The following is a 14057-nucleotide window of genomic DNA, read 5'->3' as shown; positions in this document are numbered from 1 at the left end:
GACTTGGAGTTTTATTTATTTATTTTTATTTTTTTAAATTTTTATTTATTTATTTATTTCTTTTTAAGATTTTATTTATTTGACAGAGAGAAATCACAGAGAGGCAGGCAGAGAGAGAGGAAGGGAAGCAGGCTCCCTGCTGAGCAGAGAGCCCGATGTGGGACTCGATCCCAGGACCCTGAGATCATGACCTGAGCCGAAGGCAGCGGCTTAACCCACTGAGCCACCCAGGTGCCCTATTTATTTATTTTTAAAAGATTTATTTATTCCTTTGAGACAGCAAGCGAGCGGGAGGAGAGGCAGAAGGAGAGAGAGGGAGAGTCTCCAACAGACTCCCAGCTGAGTGTGGAGCCCAAAGTCAGACTTGATCCCATCACCCTGAGATCATGCCCTGAGCCCAAATCAACAGCTGGATGCTCAACTGACTGAGCCATCCAGGTGCCCGGAAACTTAGAGTTTTAAAAAGGAACCTTCCAGGGGAGGTTACCTAGTTCTCTGCAGCCCTTCTTCCATGAAAACTATTCCTGGCTCACTCTAATTGGGCAAGTGCTGCTCTCTCTACTCTGGCGTCATCCTCCTTGGGATCCCTCTTTCTTATATCTACGAGAAACAGCCTGGACATTCTTCATGCAAATTGGAGAGCTCAATTAGGTCCAATTCAAAACACACACACACACACACACACACACACAGAAAGAAGGAAGAGGCTGCAGATGTCTTGAGAACTGGCAGAATGTTTCCTTCTTTCAAGATTTTTAAAAAGAAAAATCAAGGGGTGCCTGGGTGGCTCAGTGGGTTAAAGCCTCTGTCTTTGGCTCAGGTCATGACCCCAGGATCCTGGGATCGAGCCCCACATCAGGCTCTCTGCTCAGCAGGGAGCCTGCTTCCTCCTCTCTCTGTCTGCCTCTCTGCCTAGTTGTGATCTCTGTCTGTCAAATAAATAAATAAAATCTTAAAAAAAAAAGAAAAATCAAGTGTTGCTCAGTTATCTATAATGGGATAAAAACTGGAAACCACATTAGAGTTAAAAAATAGGGTGTTGTTGGGGCCCCTCGGTGGCTTAGTCAGTTGGCTGTCCAACTCTTGATTTCATGAGGTCATGACCTGAGGGTCGTGGGATTGAGCCCCGCACTGGGCTCTGTGCTGGGCGTGGAGTGTGTCTGGAATTCTCTCTTTCTCTCCCTCTGCCCCTCTCTCCTGCTTGCACTCTCTCTCTCTCAAAAATAAATAAATAAAATAAAATAAATTAAAGAAAATGGGGTGTTGGCTGTATTTGTATAACGGAACAATCAGGAGTTGGGTGTCTGCGTAATGAAATTCAGAGCAGCCGGGCAAAATATGCTTCGTATGAAAATGTAATGATATAGAAGCTGTGTATGCTCTACTCCCTGAAAAAAAATCTGATAATATGTACCATGTGATCCCAACTTTAGAAAAAATATATGCACGTAAATATTCGGATATGTTCAAAAATGAAAACCATTTCAAGTGTTAGCTATTATCATGGAAAGTTGGTGAAACAGGGCATTTTTGTTTCCTTTGAATTTTTCTACTCGATCCTTATTTCCATAATAAACACACATTTCTTTTGTCAGGAAAAAAGTAATACAAAAACCCCTAGATGATGAATGAACCAGTGAATTGATTCATAAGTATTTCCTGTTTTCAACAAGGAATACAGGGAGTTTTAGGCAGGAATAAAATGTCAATGACCTTCAAATAATGACAACAGTGTAGATCCTTCCCTACGATCAAGAACTTCTTCAAGGCAAATGTCCATGCTTCCTTGGGGTTAAATATTAATCTGATAGAACCCAGGCCAGCCTAGGAGATGAATTTTAGTTTATGTGAAATTTTTATGAACTAATTAGTGGGTTGGATCAAAGAGCAGGACCAGAAAAGAGTCACAAAGAGGTCTTAGAAGATAAAGCATTTCTTATTAATTCACCACTGCTTTCTTAAAAGGACGTGAACTTGGACGAGGCAGTCACCTCCCCTGATCAGAACACCTACAAATCTAAGTCATGTCCCAGGTGGGAAGCAGGGCTGGAAGCGGGAAGCAGGTTGTGGGAAGGAAACTTTACCAAATCTATCACAGACAAGGGTGGGAGAGCCAGCCTTTGGTCTTCTTTCCGTAAGCCAGCTTCAGCAGGGAAGAGGGAGGAAATGAACAAGCTGGAACGATATTCACTTAAACATAAATACAAAGCAGGGGCACCTGGGTGGCTCAGTCAGTTAAGCGTCTGCCTTCGGCTCAGGTCATGATCTCGGGGTCCTGGGATGGAGGCCCGCCTCGGGCGTTCTGCTCGGCAGGGAGCCTGCTTCCCCCCCCCCCCCCGCCCCCGCCTGCTGCTCCCCTGCTTATACTCACTCTCTCTGACCAATAAATAAATAAAATCTCTTTAATGAAAAAATAAAACCATAGATACCAAGCCCTGTTTGATGGGGTCTTCGAGGAGTCCTGGCCCAGCAGCAGAGCTGCCCCTGGTGTGCCACCATGAATGATTAAATACGAAGCGATGTAAAAGCTCACGGCTCCATTAAGGCTTCAGTGCTCCAATTTCCTACCAGTGCGGAGTGTCGGAACTGCTCTTGGCTAAACAGAGCAGTCTCCCGCCATCCGTTGTAAAACAAGCTTTCAATACTGACATCTTTCTAAGCAGCCTATTTCCCTTTTAAAAACTATAAACGATTACAAGAGGCAGCATACGCAGGGTGAGAAATGAAGAGCCCTTCTCAACCGTGGCCTCCAGTTTTCTCGTTCCGTGTCCCAGAGCCGGCTGCTCATACCATCTCCAATACCTTTCCCGATATTCCGCACACAAAATTACCCACAAAAGTGGGCAAAAGATTTAGACAGACATTTCACCAGGAGAGATATGAAGGCAAATAAACACCGGAGAGAGCTCGACATCATTCGTTATTAAGGAAATGGAGACTAAATCCGCAGAAAGACATGACGACACACCCGTGAGAATGGTTAAAATATAACAGATTACACCAAATGTCAGTGAGGATGTGAACGGACTGGAACTCTCAGAGATTAGATTACGCAATGGTACACTTTGGGGGAGCCTGGGTGGCTCAGTAGGTTAAGCGTCTGCCTTAGGCTCAGGTCATGATCCCAGGGTCCTGGGATCGAGCCCACGTCGGGCTCCCTGCTCGTGGGAGAGCCCACTTCTCCCTCTGCTCCTCCCCCTGCCTGCTCCTCCCCCTGCTTGTGCTCTCTCTCTCTCTGACAGGTAAATAAATGAAATCTTAAAAAAAAATAAAATGGTACACTTTGGAAATCAGCTTGTCAATTTCTTAAAAAGTTAAACAGAGACAGGCCAATGGATCCAGTCCGTGCACTCCTAGGTATTTACCTAAGAGAGAGGGAAATACAGGCCCATGCGCAGACGGGTGTGTGAAAGTCCACAGCAGGTTTATTTGTGATGGTCCCAAACTGGGAAGAACCCCAAAGTCCAACAGCATCGAAGTAGACGAGCACATTGTGCTACATTCAAACAATGGAATACTATTCAGGAAGAAGAAAGGAAATCGTCTATTGGTACACACAACGTGGATACATCTCAAAATAGATACCCTAAGTGAAAGAAGCCAGGCCCACATACATATTGCATGATGCCATTTATATAAACCTTTAGAAGATGTCAACTAATCTATAGAGACAGAGGGCAGAGCACCGGTTGCTTGGGGATGAGGGGGTGAGGAGGGTTAGAGGGAGGGATTTACAAAGGGGCACAGGGAAACTTTGGCGGGGGGATGGATATGTCTCCTATCTTGATTATGGTGATCCAATTGTTCACTTTTTTTTTTTTAAGATTTTATTTATTCACCCGACAGAGAGAGGGATCACAAGTAGGCAGAGAGGCAGGCAGAGAGAGGAGGAAGCAGGCTCCCTGCTGAGCAGAGAGCCCGATGCGGGGCTCGATACCAGGACCCCAAGATCACGACCCGAGCCAAAGGCAGCGGCTCAATCCACTGAGCCACCCAGGCGCCCCCAATTGTTTACTTTTTAAAAGATGTATTTATTTATTTTTGTACGAGAGAGGGGGAGAAAGTGAGCATGAGAGGGAGAGGGGGCAGTCCCCACTGAGCAGGGAGCCCAATATGGGACTTGATCCTAGGACCCTGAGATCATGACCTGAGGGGAAGGCAGATGCTTAACCGACTGAGCCACCCAGGTACCCCAATGTAGATCACTTTAAAGTGTACAGTTCAGGGGCGCCTGGGTGGCTCAGTGGGTTGAGCCCCTGCCTACGGCTCGGGTCATGATCTCGTGGTCTTGGGATCCAGCCCCACATCGGGCTCTCTGCTTAGCGGGGAGCCTGCTTTTCCCCCTCTCTCTGCCTGCTTGTGATCTCTCTCTGTGTATCAAATAAATAAAATCTTTTAAAAAAAGTGTACAGTTCAATGGCATTTAGCACATTCCATCTTTGTGCTCCCACTACCTCTATGTGTTTCTAGAAACAGTGCCTCACCCCAAAAAATGAAGCTCCACACCCATTAGGCAGTTACTTCCCACAGGTGGGGTTTTCAAACAAGGAGGATGTGTTTCACAGGCAGGCTTGGAAAGGAGGTCATTCATTCCAAAGGAGGAAATTTACAAAGCCCTTGGCACATCAAGTCACTGGGGGACGGTGCCAGTGTGTATGCCGCGGGGCTGAGGAAGGGATGGGGTGAAGCAGGAGGGAAAGGCCGGGCAAGGGGCGGTGAAGATCCCGTGTGCCGGCTCTGCCTTGTAAGCAGTTGGAACCAGTCAAGGGCAGTGAGGAGGAATCGGTGACAAGGGGACCTCTCTGAGTAATTTTCATCCCTGAGGGATGCTGTCGACTTTCACATGAATTCAGTTTGAGCCAGGGTTTCTCAACATGGGCGCTCTGGCTCTCGGGGCTGGATGACTCTTTGCCCACCGGCGCTGTGGCTGTCCTGTGCACCGTGCGTGCCTCTACCCATGAACCGCCACAGTTGTGACAACCAGTGATGTCTCCAGACACTGCCAAATGTCCCGTGAGGGAGGGGCGTGGAAGGACTCCAACTCTGTAGTCCCCAGCCCTCACGAGCAGGCAAATCACAGGGTGTTCTAGGAGGCTCTTTCTCGGAGCTGCAGAGACAAGAAGACATGGCGCAGGCCGACCCGTGAGAGCTGGGCTTCTAGACACAGAAAATCTGTGTTTTTGTGGTGTTTTTTGTTTTGTTTAATTCCTTCTTCCATTTAGTCAACAAGCACTTAATGCCTACCTTGTGCCGGGTATTGAGGCTATGGCCAGGGCAGGGGAGAGCAGGGGGGAGGGGAAGGGGGGAAGGAGCGCCTGAGGGAGTTAGCATCCCATCCGGTCACCTCCCCAGCCCCTCAGAGGAGACCTGACAGTCTGCATCCGGGACACTGGGGTTTCATCCTGGGAGGGGCGGGGAAAGAGGAAGGTGGGAAGAGCCAGGGAACCGTGGGAGCACGCTGGCAGAGTGGGAGGTGAGGGGGTGGTCACTGGTATCAGCTGGGCCTGGCCCTTTGCCAGTGTCCCCGTCCCTCACGGTGCTCCCACCTCAGGGGAATAGGTGCGGTTTGGGGTGCACCAGGGAGGCTGAGCCCCAGGCCCAGGAGCGCTTTGACAAAGATCCTTGTGCCCAAAGGTGACGTGGAGGCAAAGTGGCCAGTGGCTTCAAGGACTCTGTGGGCTCAGATAGTGAATGTATCAGTGGGACTCAGGGTGGACCAGAGTGCCCCCAACGTTCTAGACACTGAAAGACTCTTGGAAGCTTTGCACAACCCAGAGGCAAAGGGAAGGCGATTCAATTATGACCAAGATTATTTCCTTTTTTTTCCTTTCATTTCTTTTTTCTTTCCTTTTCTTTGCCTTTTTTCTTTCTTCCCTCCTTTCTTTCCTTTTTCCTTTCCTTCCCTTTCTTTTTTTCCCCTAAGCCCTGGACGATGGGGCTGAGTCAGATTTCACTGAATTTAGAAGAGTTGCGTGACAGTTTCTGCATAAAGTTCATGCACGTGATGTTAAGAACAGAACACTGCCCTAGCCCCCAGAGACTTGAGGTCTAGTGGAAAACTGCCCCCACCCCTGACATTATTTCTGGAGAACATTCTGAGAAATTTTATACCCTTGTTCTCTTTTACTTGGTTCAATCTTTACAACTGCGTCAAGTTTCTGAGAGCCCATTTTGCAGATAAGCGAGCTGATCCGAGAGCGGTGTAGTGACTCTCCCGGTGGCCCAGAAGTGTCTGACCCAGCGGCAGAATACAGGACATCTGCTCTTCCTCCTGCATTAGGCAGCCCTGCAGTGTGCAGCTCGCGAGGGCAGCTGATGGTTGTTGGGGTTGGGGGGGCCCTGGTGGCCGAGTGGGCTCCCTCCCTGTGCGGCCCTGGCTGTGCAGTCACCGCACTGGCCACCACGAACCACCCTGGCAAACACAACAGGGAGCTGCCAGCTATTCTGGAACAGAGCGATGAGAGGCTGGCAGTTGTTCAGGAACATGAACCAGGCAGCTGTGTGCAGAGCACGTTGAGGGGTTAGATGAGAGGTAGGACACCCAGCTCAGGACCGGCACATGCAGTTAGTAATGAACAACAGGGCCCCAGCTCGTGGGACATGCAACAGGGGACAGGAGAGGACAAGGTGGGGACTGAGGACTTATTCCAGAGTGAAAAACACAAATGTCATATTCTTAGCACATTATCCATGAATGCACGTACATCCGGGAGAACCGTATGAATTATGTGCCACACTCATTTAGAGATAGTCACTTTGGGGGAAATGATTATGTTTAAACCATATTTTTCAGCAGTGATTCAAAAGTAGTAACCAATCATATTTGCCTGCTCTCCCTCAAGCTGTAAGCAATTTCACCAGCAAAAGCATGAACTAATTGGATGCTTGAGAGTATCTAAAAGAAATGCACTAATTAAGAGAAAGTGACGGTTTCCTAAGAGCTTTGTATCCCAAAGGAGGGAAACTGAATACCACAGATCGGGGTAACAAATTAGATGATAATTTGATGAGAGCAGCAGAACACTGTCAAGTGATCTCTGGGATTCCTCTAAGCAGATTTTCAGCACCTGATCTTCTTAGCTTTTAAGTCTTTTCAGAGAGTCAGTAATAAAGAGCTCTGCAAGCTGAGGAGGCCTGCCAAGGTGGGGAATCTTAGCCGAGCAGAGCCCAAGGCATCAGGCCAAAGTGCTTTCCTCTCTGTTCCAGTTCAGTCGGCAAATCTGTATCTTCAGGAAGGGAATATACTTTTCTCCTGGCCTTTGCTGTAGAGAAACAAGGGAAAATGTCCTGATAATAACCGTCTTCAGTGAGATTCTCCAGCCAGCTTTTAAAAAAAATTCTAGGCATCCCTGCCATCAGACAAGGCATGCTGGGACAGGGCCTCAGATCCTTTCCCAGGGAGAGGGCAGGTTCCATCAAAGCCATTCCACCCAGAAGAAAATGCAGCACAGTACTGCCATAGCCGGCCATCTCTAGGAAGACCTGTGAGGTTCTAAACTAGGTAGGAAGAGTTGAACAAGAAGTTTGGTCCAATTAAGGCCACTAACCGCCCCCCCCTTTTTTTTTGGACAACCTCAATGCATTACATTACTTCTCGTAAAGGAAGTGATTTACAAAGGAAAACTTATAAGCACTCACAGCCACTAGTTCGTATTCCTTGAAAATAATCAAGCTGCAGGACTTTAAATGAGATTTGTGTGCCACTTTTAAAACCAGGCCAAATTGGTGGTTCTTTCCTAAATCCTCTCATAACCATGCAGCACAAGTTAAATTGTATCTTGCGGAACTAGCACAGTATTCGGCATCAAAAAGCCTCAAGAGGCGGCGCCTGGTTGGCTCAGTGGTTTAAGCCGCTGCCTTCGGCTCGGGTCATGATCTCAGGGTCCTGGGATCGAGCCCCACATCAGGCTCTCTGCTCAGCAGGGAGCCTGCTTCCACCCCTCTCTGCCTGCCTCTCTGCCTACTTGTGATCTTTGCCTGTCAAATAAATAAATAAAATCTTTAAAAAAAAAAAAAAGCCTCAAGATTCAAATCCTTGCTTTATTGTTCACTCTGATTTTGAGCAAATTACTGAATCCTTATGGGCTTGTCCCCTTACCTGTAAGAGGATGGCTAACCTAAGAGTGGTGCTGGATTTTATGTAGGTCTACATGGGGGCGCACACACACAGGGCTGGGCACAGGTGCATAGCCAAAAGGAGGTCAGGATCTCAAGAAAGGAGTAGTGGGGGCGGGGAGCGCCTGGATGGCTCGGTGGGTTAAGCCTCTGCCTTCAGCTCAGGTCACGGTCTCAGGGTCCTGGGATCCAGCCCCGCATCGCATCGGGCTCTCTGCTCAGCAGGGAGCCTGCTTCCCCCTCTCCTCTGCCTGCTGCTCGCCTGCTTGTGATCTCTCTGTCAAACAGATAAGTAAAATCTTAAAAAAAGAAGTGGGTACTTTGGAAACCGTTTGAATGGATGAGAGGGGGAAAAACTGGGGTGGCCAAAGCAGTTAAGAACAGTCTGGTCATATAAAAAGGCCAGAGGTGCGGGCGGGGAGTCACTGCTAATGGGGACAGTGCTGCTTTTTGGGGTGATTAAAATGATTTGTAGTGGTGCTAGTTGCACAACTAATATACTAACACCCTTTAGTACACTTTAAAAGGGTGGATTTTATGCTGCATGCATTTTATTTCAATTATACTGTTATTTTAAAAAAGGAAGCAGAGGGGCGCCTGGGTGGCTCAGTGGGTTAAAGGTCATGATTCCAGGGTCCTGGGATCAAGCCCCGCATCGGGCTCTCTGCTCAGTGGGGAGCCTGCTTCCTCTTCTCTCTCCCCGCCTGCCTCTCTGCCTACTTGTGATCTCCGTCTGTCAAATAAACAAAATCTTAAAAAAAAAAAAAAAAAGGGGAGTAGAAAACAAGAATAAGGACATTTGGAGAGGTAATGGAACATGAGGGATTTTCAAATTCTCTGGTGTGGTAAAGAATCAAGTTCTGGTCTGTAGGATAAAAAGTCATTATTTAGGGAGGGTAAAAACCCATTTCTCTTGTTAAATTCTACAATTTTACATTCCCATCATACCTTCTCAAGCTTCATTTTGAGAAGAGATTGTCCTTCATTTCTAGGGCGAAGTTATCAGGGGAATATTCATATGATGGTTTCGAATGATAGGTGATGGGCAGCTTTTCAGTACCTGTACTGTTTCACTCTGGGTTTTAGGACATCATGAGGAATACTTACGGATACCAAAGATTTCATAATTACCATCGCAAACTGCCTCGATGGTACCATTTCAATACAAACAACCACAGGAACAACCATTTAGATTTCTAATTTATTATTAAATTACATAACAAAGCTTCTTCTATACAGTCAGAAAATGCACATTTAGATGAGAACAAAAATTAAGTACAAATACAATAAATCTGGTTCCAAGAAGCCATTTTAAAAGCAAAAAAATTAGAAAGTGCATTTGGAATAGATTTTTAAAAATCTGTATTGGCGTTTTTCACGAGGAAACATCTTTCATCATGGTAAAGTGTGACTGGAATTGATTTCCCTCCCTCTCGAAGAGCTAATAGGATGGGAACAGATGCAAATACTCTTATACTAAAGTCAGAGTTGGGTACAAAGAAAATGAGAAAGATCCCTCAAGACATGGCTCAGCTTTGTCTCAGCTTTTTATCCAATAAACGTCCTTTAGTCACTTAATCCTTCCTTATTTTCTTTTCCCGGAGAAGCTTAAGGGTATGCAGGTTTATAAAAGAAAGACAAGCTTGGTTTATAAAGACCACGATGAAAAGCTCTGCATCTGAACAGAGACCCGGGCTAAACGACCTCTGACCCAAACGACCCCTGACCCGAAAGGAGAATGGAGCGCAATCGCTTCACTTGTCTGAGTGGAATCCGTTTGTGCTTTAGGGACATTTGCCACAGACTTCAGTGTCATCCTAGACATGGCCATTTATCCTCCACGGCAAGTTAGAGAACTGTGTCAATTTCTAAGGTATCGTATCTGGCTAATGATTAAACATGAGGTATGAAAAAACCAAAAAGGTTAGTCCAGTTCTTTGAAGTCCTTTTCATCAGGTTGAGATTATTAAAGTGAAATAGCAGATCAATGGTGGGAATGCAAGTCCAAGGGGCCTCCATTCCAGAGAGGCCAAAAGTCATGGCATCAAAAGGCTCAGTAAGTACATTTTCCTAGTCAGATGTGCTCAGCATCCAGTAGGAAAGAATTAAATAAGTATTATTTGGTTTCAGGTATAAAAAGTGCCCACATGATGTCTCCTCTCTTCACTTGTATTAGTTCTTAGGATTTTACTTCCAATGCCTGATCCACAGTAGGGAAAAAGGTATTCTCTACACACGTTTGGTACAAAGGAGAGAGGAATAGTGGAGGAGGAAAGCCCTTTTCTAACACTAGAAAAATAAAGGGTGAGCAATGCAGGTTCCAGGGAATCCTTCAGCATCCTTAAAAACACTAAGAAGAATATAGAGAGAGCCAGGACAGATCAACTGAAGCACTTGGAAATCTGGGTTTGAATTTAGTAGTCAATTAAACATTTTTAACTAAAGTTATCAGCACACATTAAAACAAAATCTCAGAAGTACACTTTTGGGAATTTTGTCCTTTATGTTGCCATAGTTTTTCATACTTCTTAGTGAAAAGGAAGTTCTGAATGGTTACTAAAATGACCCCAAAGGAAAGATGCATTATTATGTAAGACAATGGCCGAGAGAGAATAATTTCCCCTAAGAGGCAACTTCTTTCTGACCTCCCAGCTCTAACAAGCAACTACAGCTGGCTCCTGAGTCCAGCAGCAGGTCTGTAAGGGCAGAAGAAAACGGGAGAAAACTAAGATGGTTAAAAAAAGTTAAATGGCATGAAACTGAAAGAATTCAAATCAGCCATCATGGGATTCAAATCCCCTTCTTGTAAATGACATGGCATACTTCTATTTCCTTATTCCAGGGCTTGTTTCTGCGAATGAAGGAACTGTAAGAGGAGAGGATCCTAGCTATCTACACTTGCCCCGGGTCACCTCACTATGGGCTGCAGCACCGGGCGGTTAGTCAGACACACCTGACACCAACATCTACACCAAGCTTTTTCAACTTCCTTGGAAGAACTAGTTTATTTTCAAAACGAAAATAACCAACATAATTTTATTACTTCATTTAAGCATAACCCTAACTGAGAGGCTCATCACCCATCAAAAGTACATGTTTGCTTAGTGCAGCAAGCTAGGTTAGCTCAGGCCCTCAGTTTACCCTCATATAATCAGCTTTAATGAATGTACCAAATAATCAGACCAGTAAAAAAGACTGGTAGTATAATTAAATAAATAACTTTATTTATGATACTTCAGATTTTATAAATGCCAACCATATAGCAATGAAAGTCCCAATAAATTCTAGCTGAGGCACAACCACCAATCAGGGCCCTTTGAAAAATCAAAGATAATAATAAAGTGTCAGGGGAGAGAAGTTTTGTTCTCCCAACAGAGAATTTAATAAATGAACTTCTCTGATCCTTTAAGGTTCATGTTGGGAAAACTCAAACTTCCTTTTGAGGGCATCCCCAATCAATTAACTGATCGATCAACCCATATTTAGAAAAATAAACCCCGTAGTTAAAAAAAAAAAAAGTATCAAATGCCTTTCATACCCAGGACATAATAAAACTTTGACACCAGAAGGAAAAGCCTTTGTTTCTGTACCAGACCAGGGGTTAGCATAACCATCAGCCTGTGATTCAGTTCACCTGAATGTCCTCACCCACGCACTGTGATGCAGTTAAGAACTACACACTAATATCCTTTCATTCCCTGCGGCACAGTCTGAAGCCAATACTATAAATACCAGAGTCAATTCCAATGGTGAGGAGCAACTTTCTTGGTGAGGAGTGCAGATGCTGAAGTCTTCAAGCTATCTGTGGTAGTTCAGTTAGGCAAGTCATACATTTACAGAAATAGAGAAATGGTTAAACCTGAAAAGAATTCTGGTGGGTGGTTTAAAAATTTTGTCACTGTCCAGGGATGGTAGTAAAAGACAGGTGCAGATGGAGACAGATTCTGTTACATGCACCTTTAACAGTAAAACCGTTCTCTGGATGTTTGGGAAATCTTAACACATTTGGAATGAACAGACTTTCTAAAACCCAGAATTCCTAGTACATCAGGCAGCAGTTCTCAAACTTTTGCTCCTAGACCACGGAGCATTTACAAATGGAATCATCTGGACGGTGACCCCTTAGTCAATGTCTTTTTACATGAGGCTTGTTGAATAGATCAGTTGAAAACTGAGCAGTCCGCTCACTCTGAGGAATGGTGAGGGCAATGACAGACACTGGCTATTAGTTACTTTTATCACGGTAGGACTGGAATTTCGTTGACTTAGAGTAGCAAATATTAATCCAATGAAAGAAATAAACAAAAAATCAAAACAATGACTGACAAAAAAAAGCCTGTTATTCTTGATGCTTTTCCAATAATACAGTCAACCCCAGTGTGCATACAATTTACAAAAAGGGAAAAAAAGGGTTTTTGCAGTGTTTGTCTTCTGTTTCAGACAACCACAACTGTGTTGAAGTTGACCTGTTGGCATCTCAAAGAATCTGTGAAAAATGTAATTCTCCTTGAATACCAAAACAGGGACGCGGAGTAGAAATTTATAGTACAGCTTATCAGGAAATGACTTGTGGTTTCTCATCATGAGTGTAAAATAAAAGCACAAGAACTATTTTTATTCACAACCCAGTCTGGGGGCTAAAAGGAAAGCAGTCTTTGGATACAGAGACACCTGGTTTTCTGGAGTCCAGCTGTAAGACCTGGCTTGTCATCAGCCTTCCATACTATTACTGAAGCACAGAAACTCTGTTTCAGATTGGTTTACTTACCTCCTGGGAAGACAAAAGCAACTGACTTTTTTTTTTTTTTTTTTTTTTAAACTCGTAACAGAAGGAAATGTGTGTTAGAAAAGACAGCACAGAGAAACTGGCTTCAGCTCACCCTGACCATGTCTCAGAGTCCACGGCTGTCAGTCCTGATTACTCCTGCTGGTCAGGCTAATCATCAGGACAATCAACTTCTCCTTCCTACTTTCCTTATTCCAGATCAGGGTGTGAAAGTGGAGGCCGCCAAGAGTCCCCCGAGGCGTTCCATCAATGGAAAGCATACAGCAGCAACAGGATGGTACAGACGCCAATGACTCCGCCCAGGATGAGGGAGTCTCGCCGCTTCCTAAGATTGATCCGCTGGATCAGGCTGTTCACAGCAGGAAAACGATCTTTGGGAAATCTTTATTAAGGTCATATCTGAAGAAGCCTCTTTAGTGAAAAGTCACAGGAGTCACAAAAATAGAGATCAGCATGGTCCAGAAACAATAAATAATGAGAAGAAATACGGGGGAAGAAAATTACACTGAGGGAGCCCTTAAAAAACACATGTCCTAGCTGGGGGTGTCCTGCTGCTCAAGGTCGCAAACAAACTGAGGATCACTACCAGGCTTCGGGGCAGGGTGGGAGCCAGTGTGCAGGGCAGGGAGGCACGGGTACTGGCAACTACTGCTGCTACTGCAGCCCTGTTCCCCACCCCCGCTCCCCTCCTCCCTCTTGCCCTCTCCCCCTCACACCTCTCCCCTCTCCATCTCTCTTTAAACCCCTTCTCTCAGGAGAGTAGAAGTTCTGCCAGAAGAGTTTTGAAGAAGTAACTGATCCTCTCCTCACGGGGTGATAACCCCCTGAGAATCAGTCAATTGGTGGGAACCAAATCTAGGGCCTGAATAAATCAGACGCTGGTGAATTATTGAAACTTTTAAATTTACTTTGTAGCAGTAGGTAGGATACGGTAGGAAAATGGGTTACACTGCTCTACGTGGGAAACATTCAAAAAAGATGGCAAATTTCCAATTTTAGAAGTTTAAAAACAGTCACGACTACATTTTACTGAGTATTTCAAACTGTCCTCATACTCCAGCTTATATGCTGCAGACCAGAGCAGGCGCCCGCGCTTCCTATATTGCTTGGCGTTTCCAACAACACACCTGCAGGTACGCCCTCTTTAACAGACGGA

General features: G+C 45.3%; 1 protein-coding gene across 3 annotated transcripts in view; it reads right to left on the bottom strand.

Moving 5' to 3' along the window:
• Nucleotides 1–11317: 11317 nt before the first annotated feature.
• The window catches only part of GOSR1 (golgi SNAP receptor complex member 1), a 51337-nt gene continuing 48597 nt past the window's right edge, over nucleotides 11318–14057 (bottom strand). For all 3 annotated transcript variants that reach the window (XM_045985400.1, XM_045985401.1, XM_045985403.1), the window contains one exon: nucleotides 11318–13272. In XM_045985400.1, coding sequence (XP_045841356.1) covers nucleotides 13148–13272 — 125 coding nt within the window. In that variant the 3' untranslated portion in view covers nucleotides 11318–13147. The remainder of the gene's footprint in view (nucleotides 13273–14057) is intronic.

The sequence above is a fragment of the Meles meles genome, chromosome 18 (genome assembly GCF_922984935.1).
Source record: "Meles meles chromosome 18, mMelMel3.1 paternal haplotype, whole genome shotgun sequence".
NCBI classification, from domain to species: domain Eukaryota; kingdom Metazoa; phylum Chordata; class Mammalia; order Carnivora; family Mustelidae; genus Meles; species Meles meles.
Note: the sequence above shows the minus strand (reverse complement) of the source record. Positions and strands in the feature narration are given on the sequence as shown.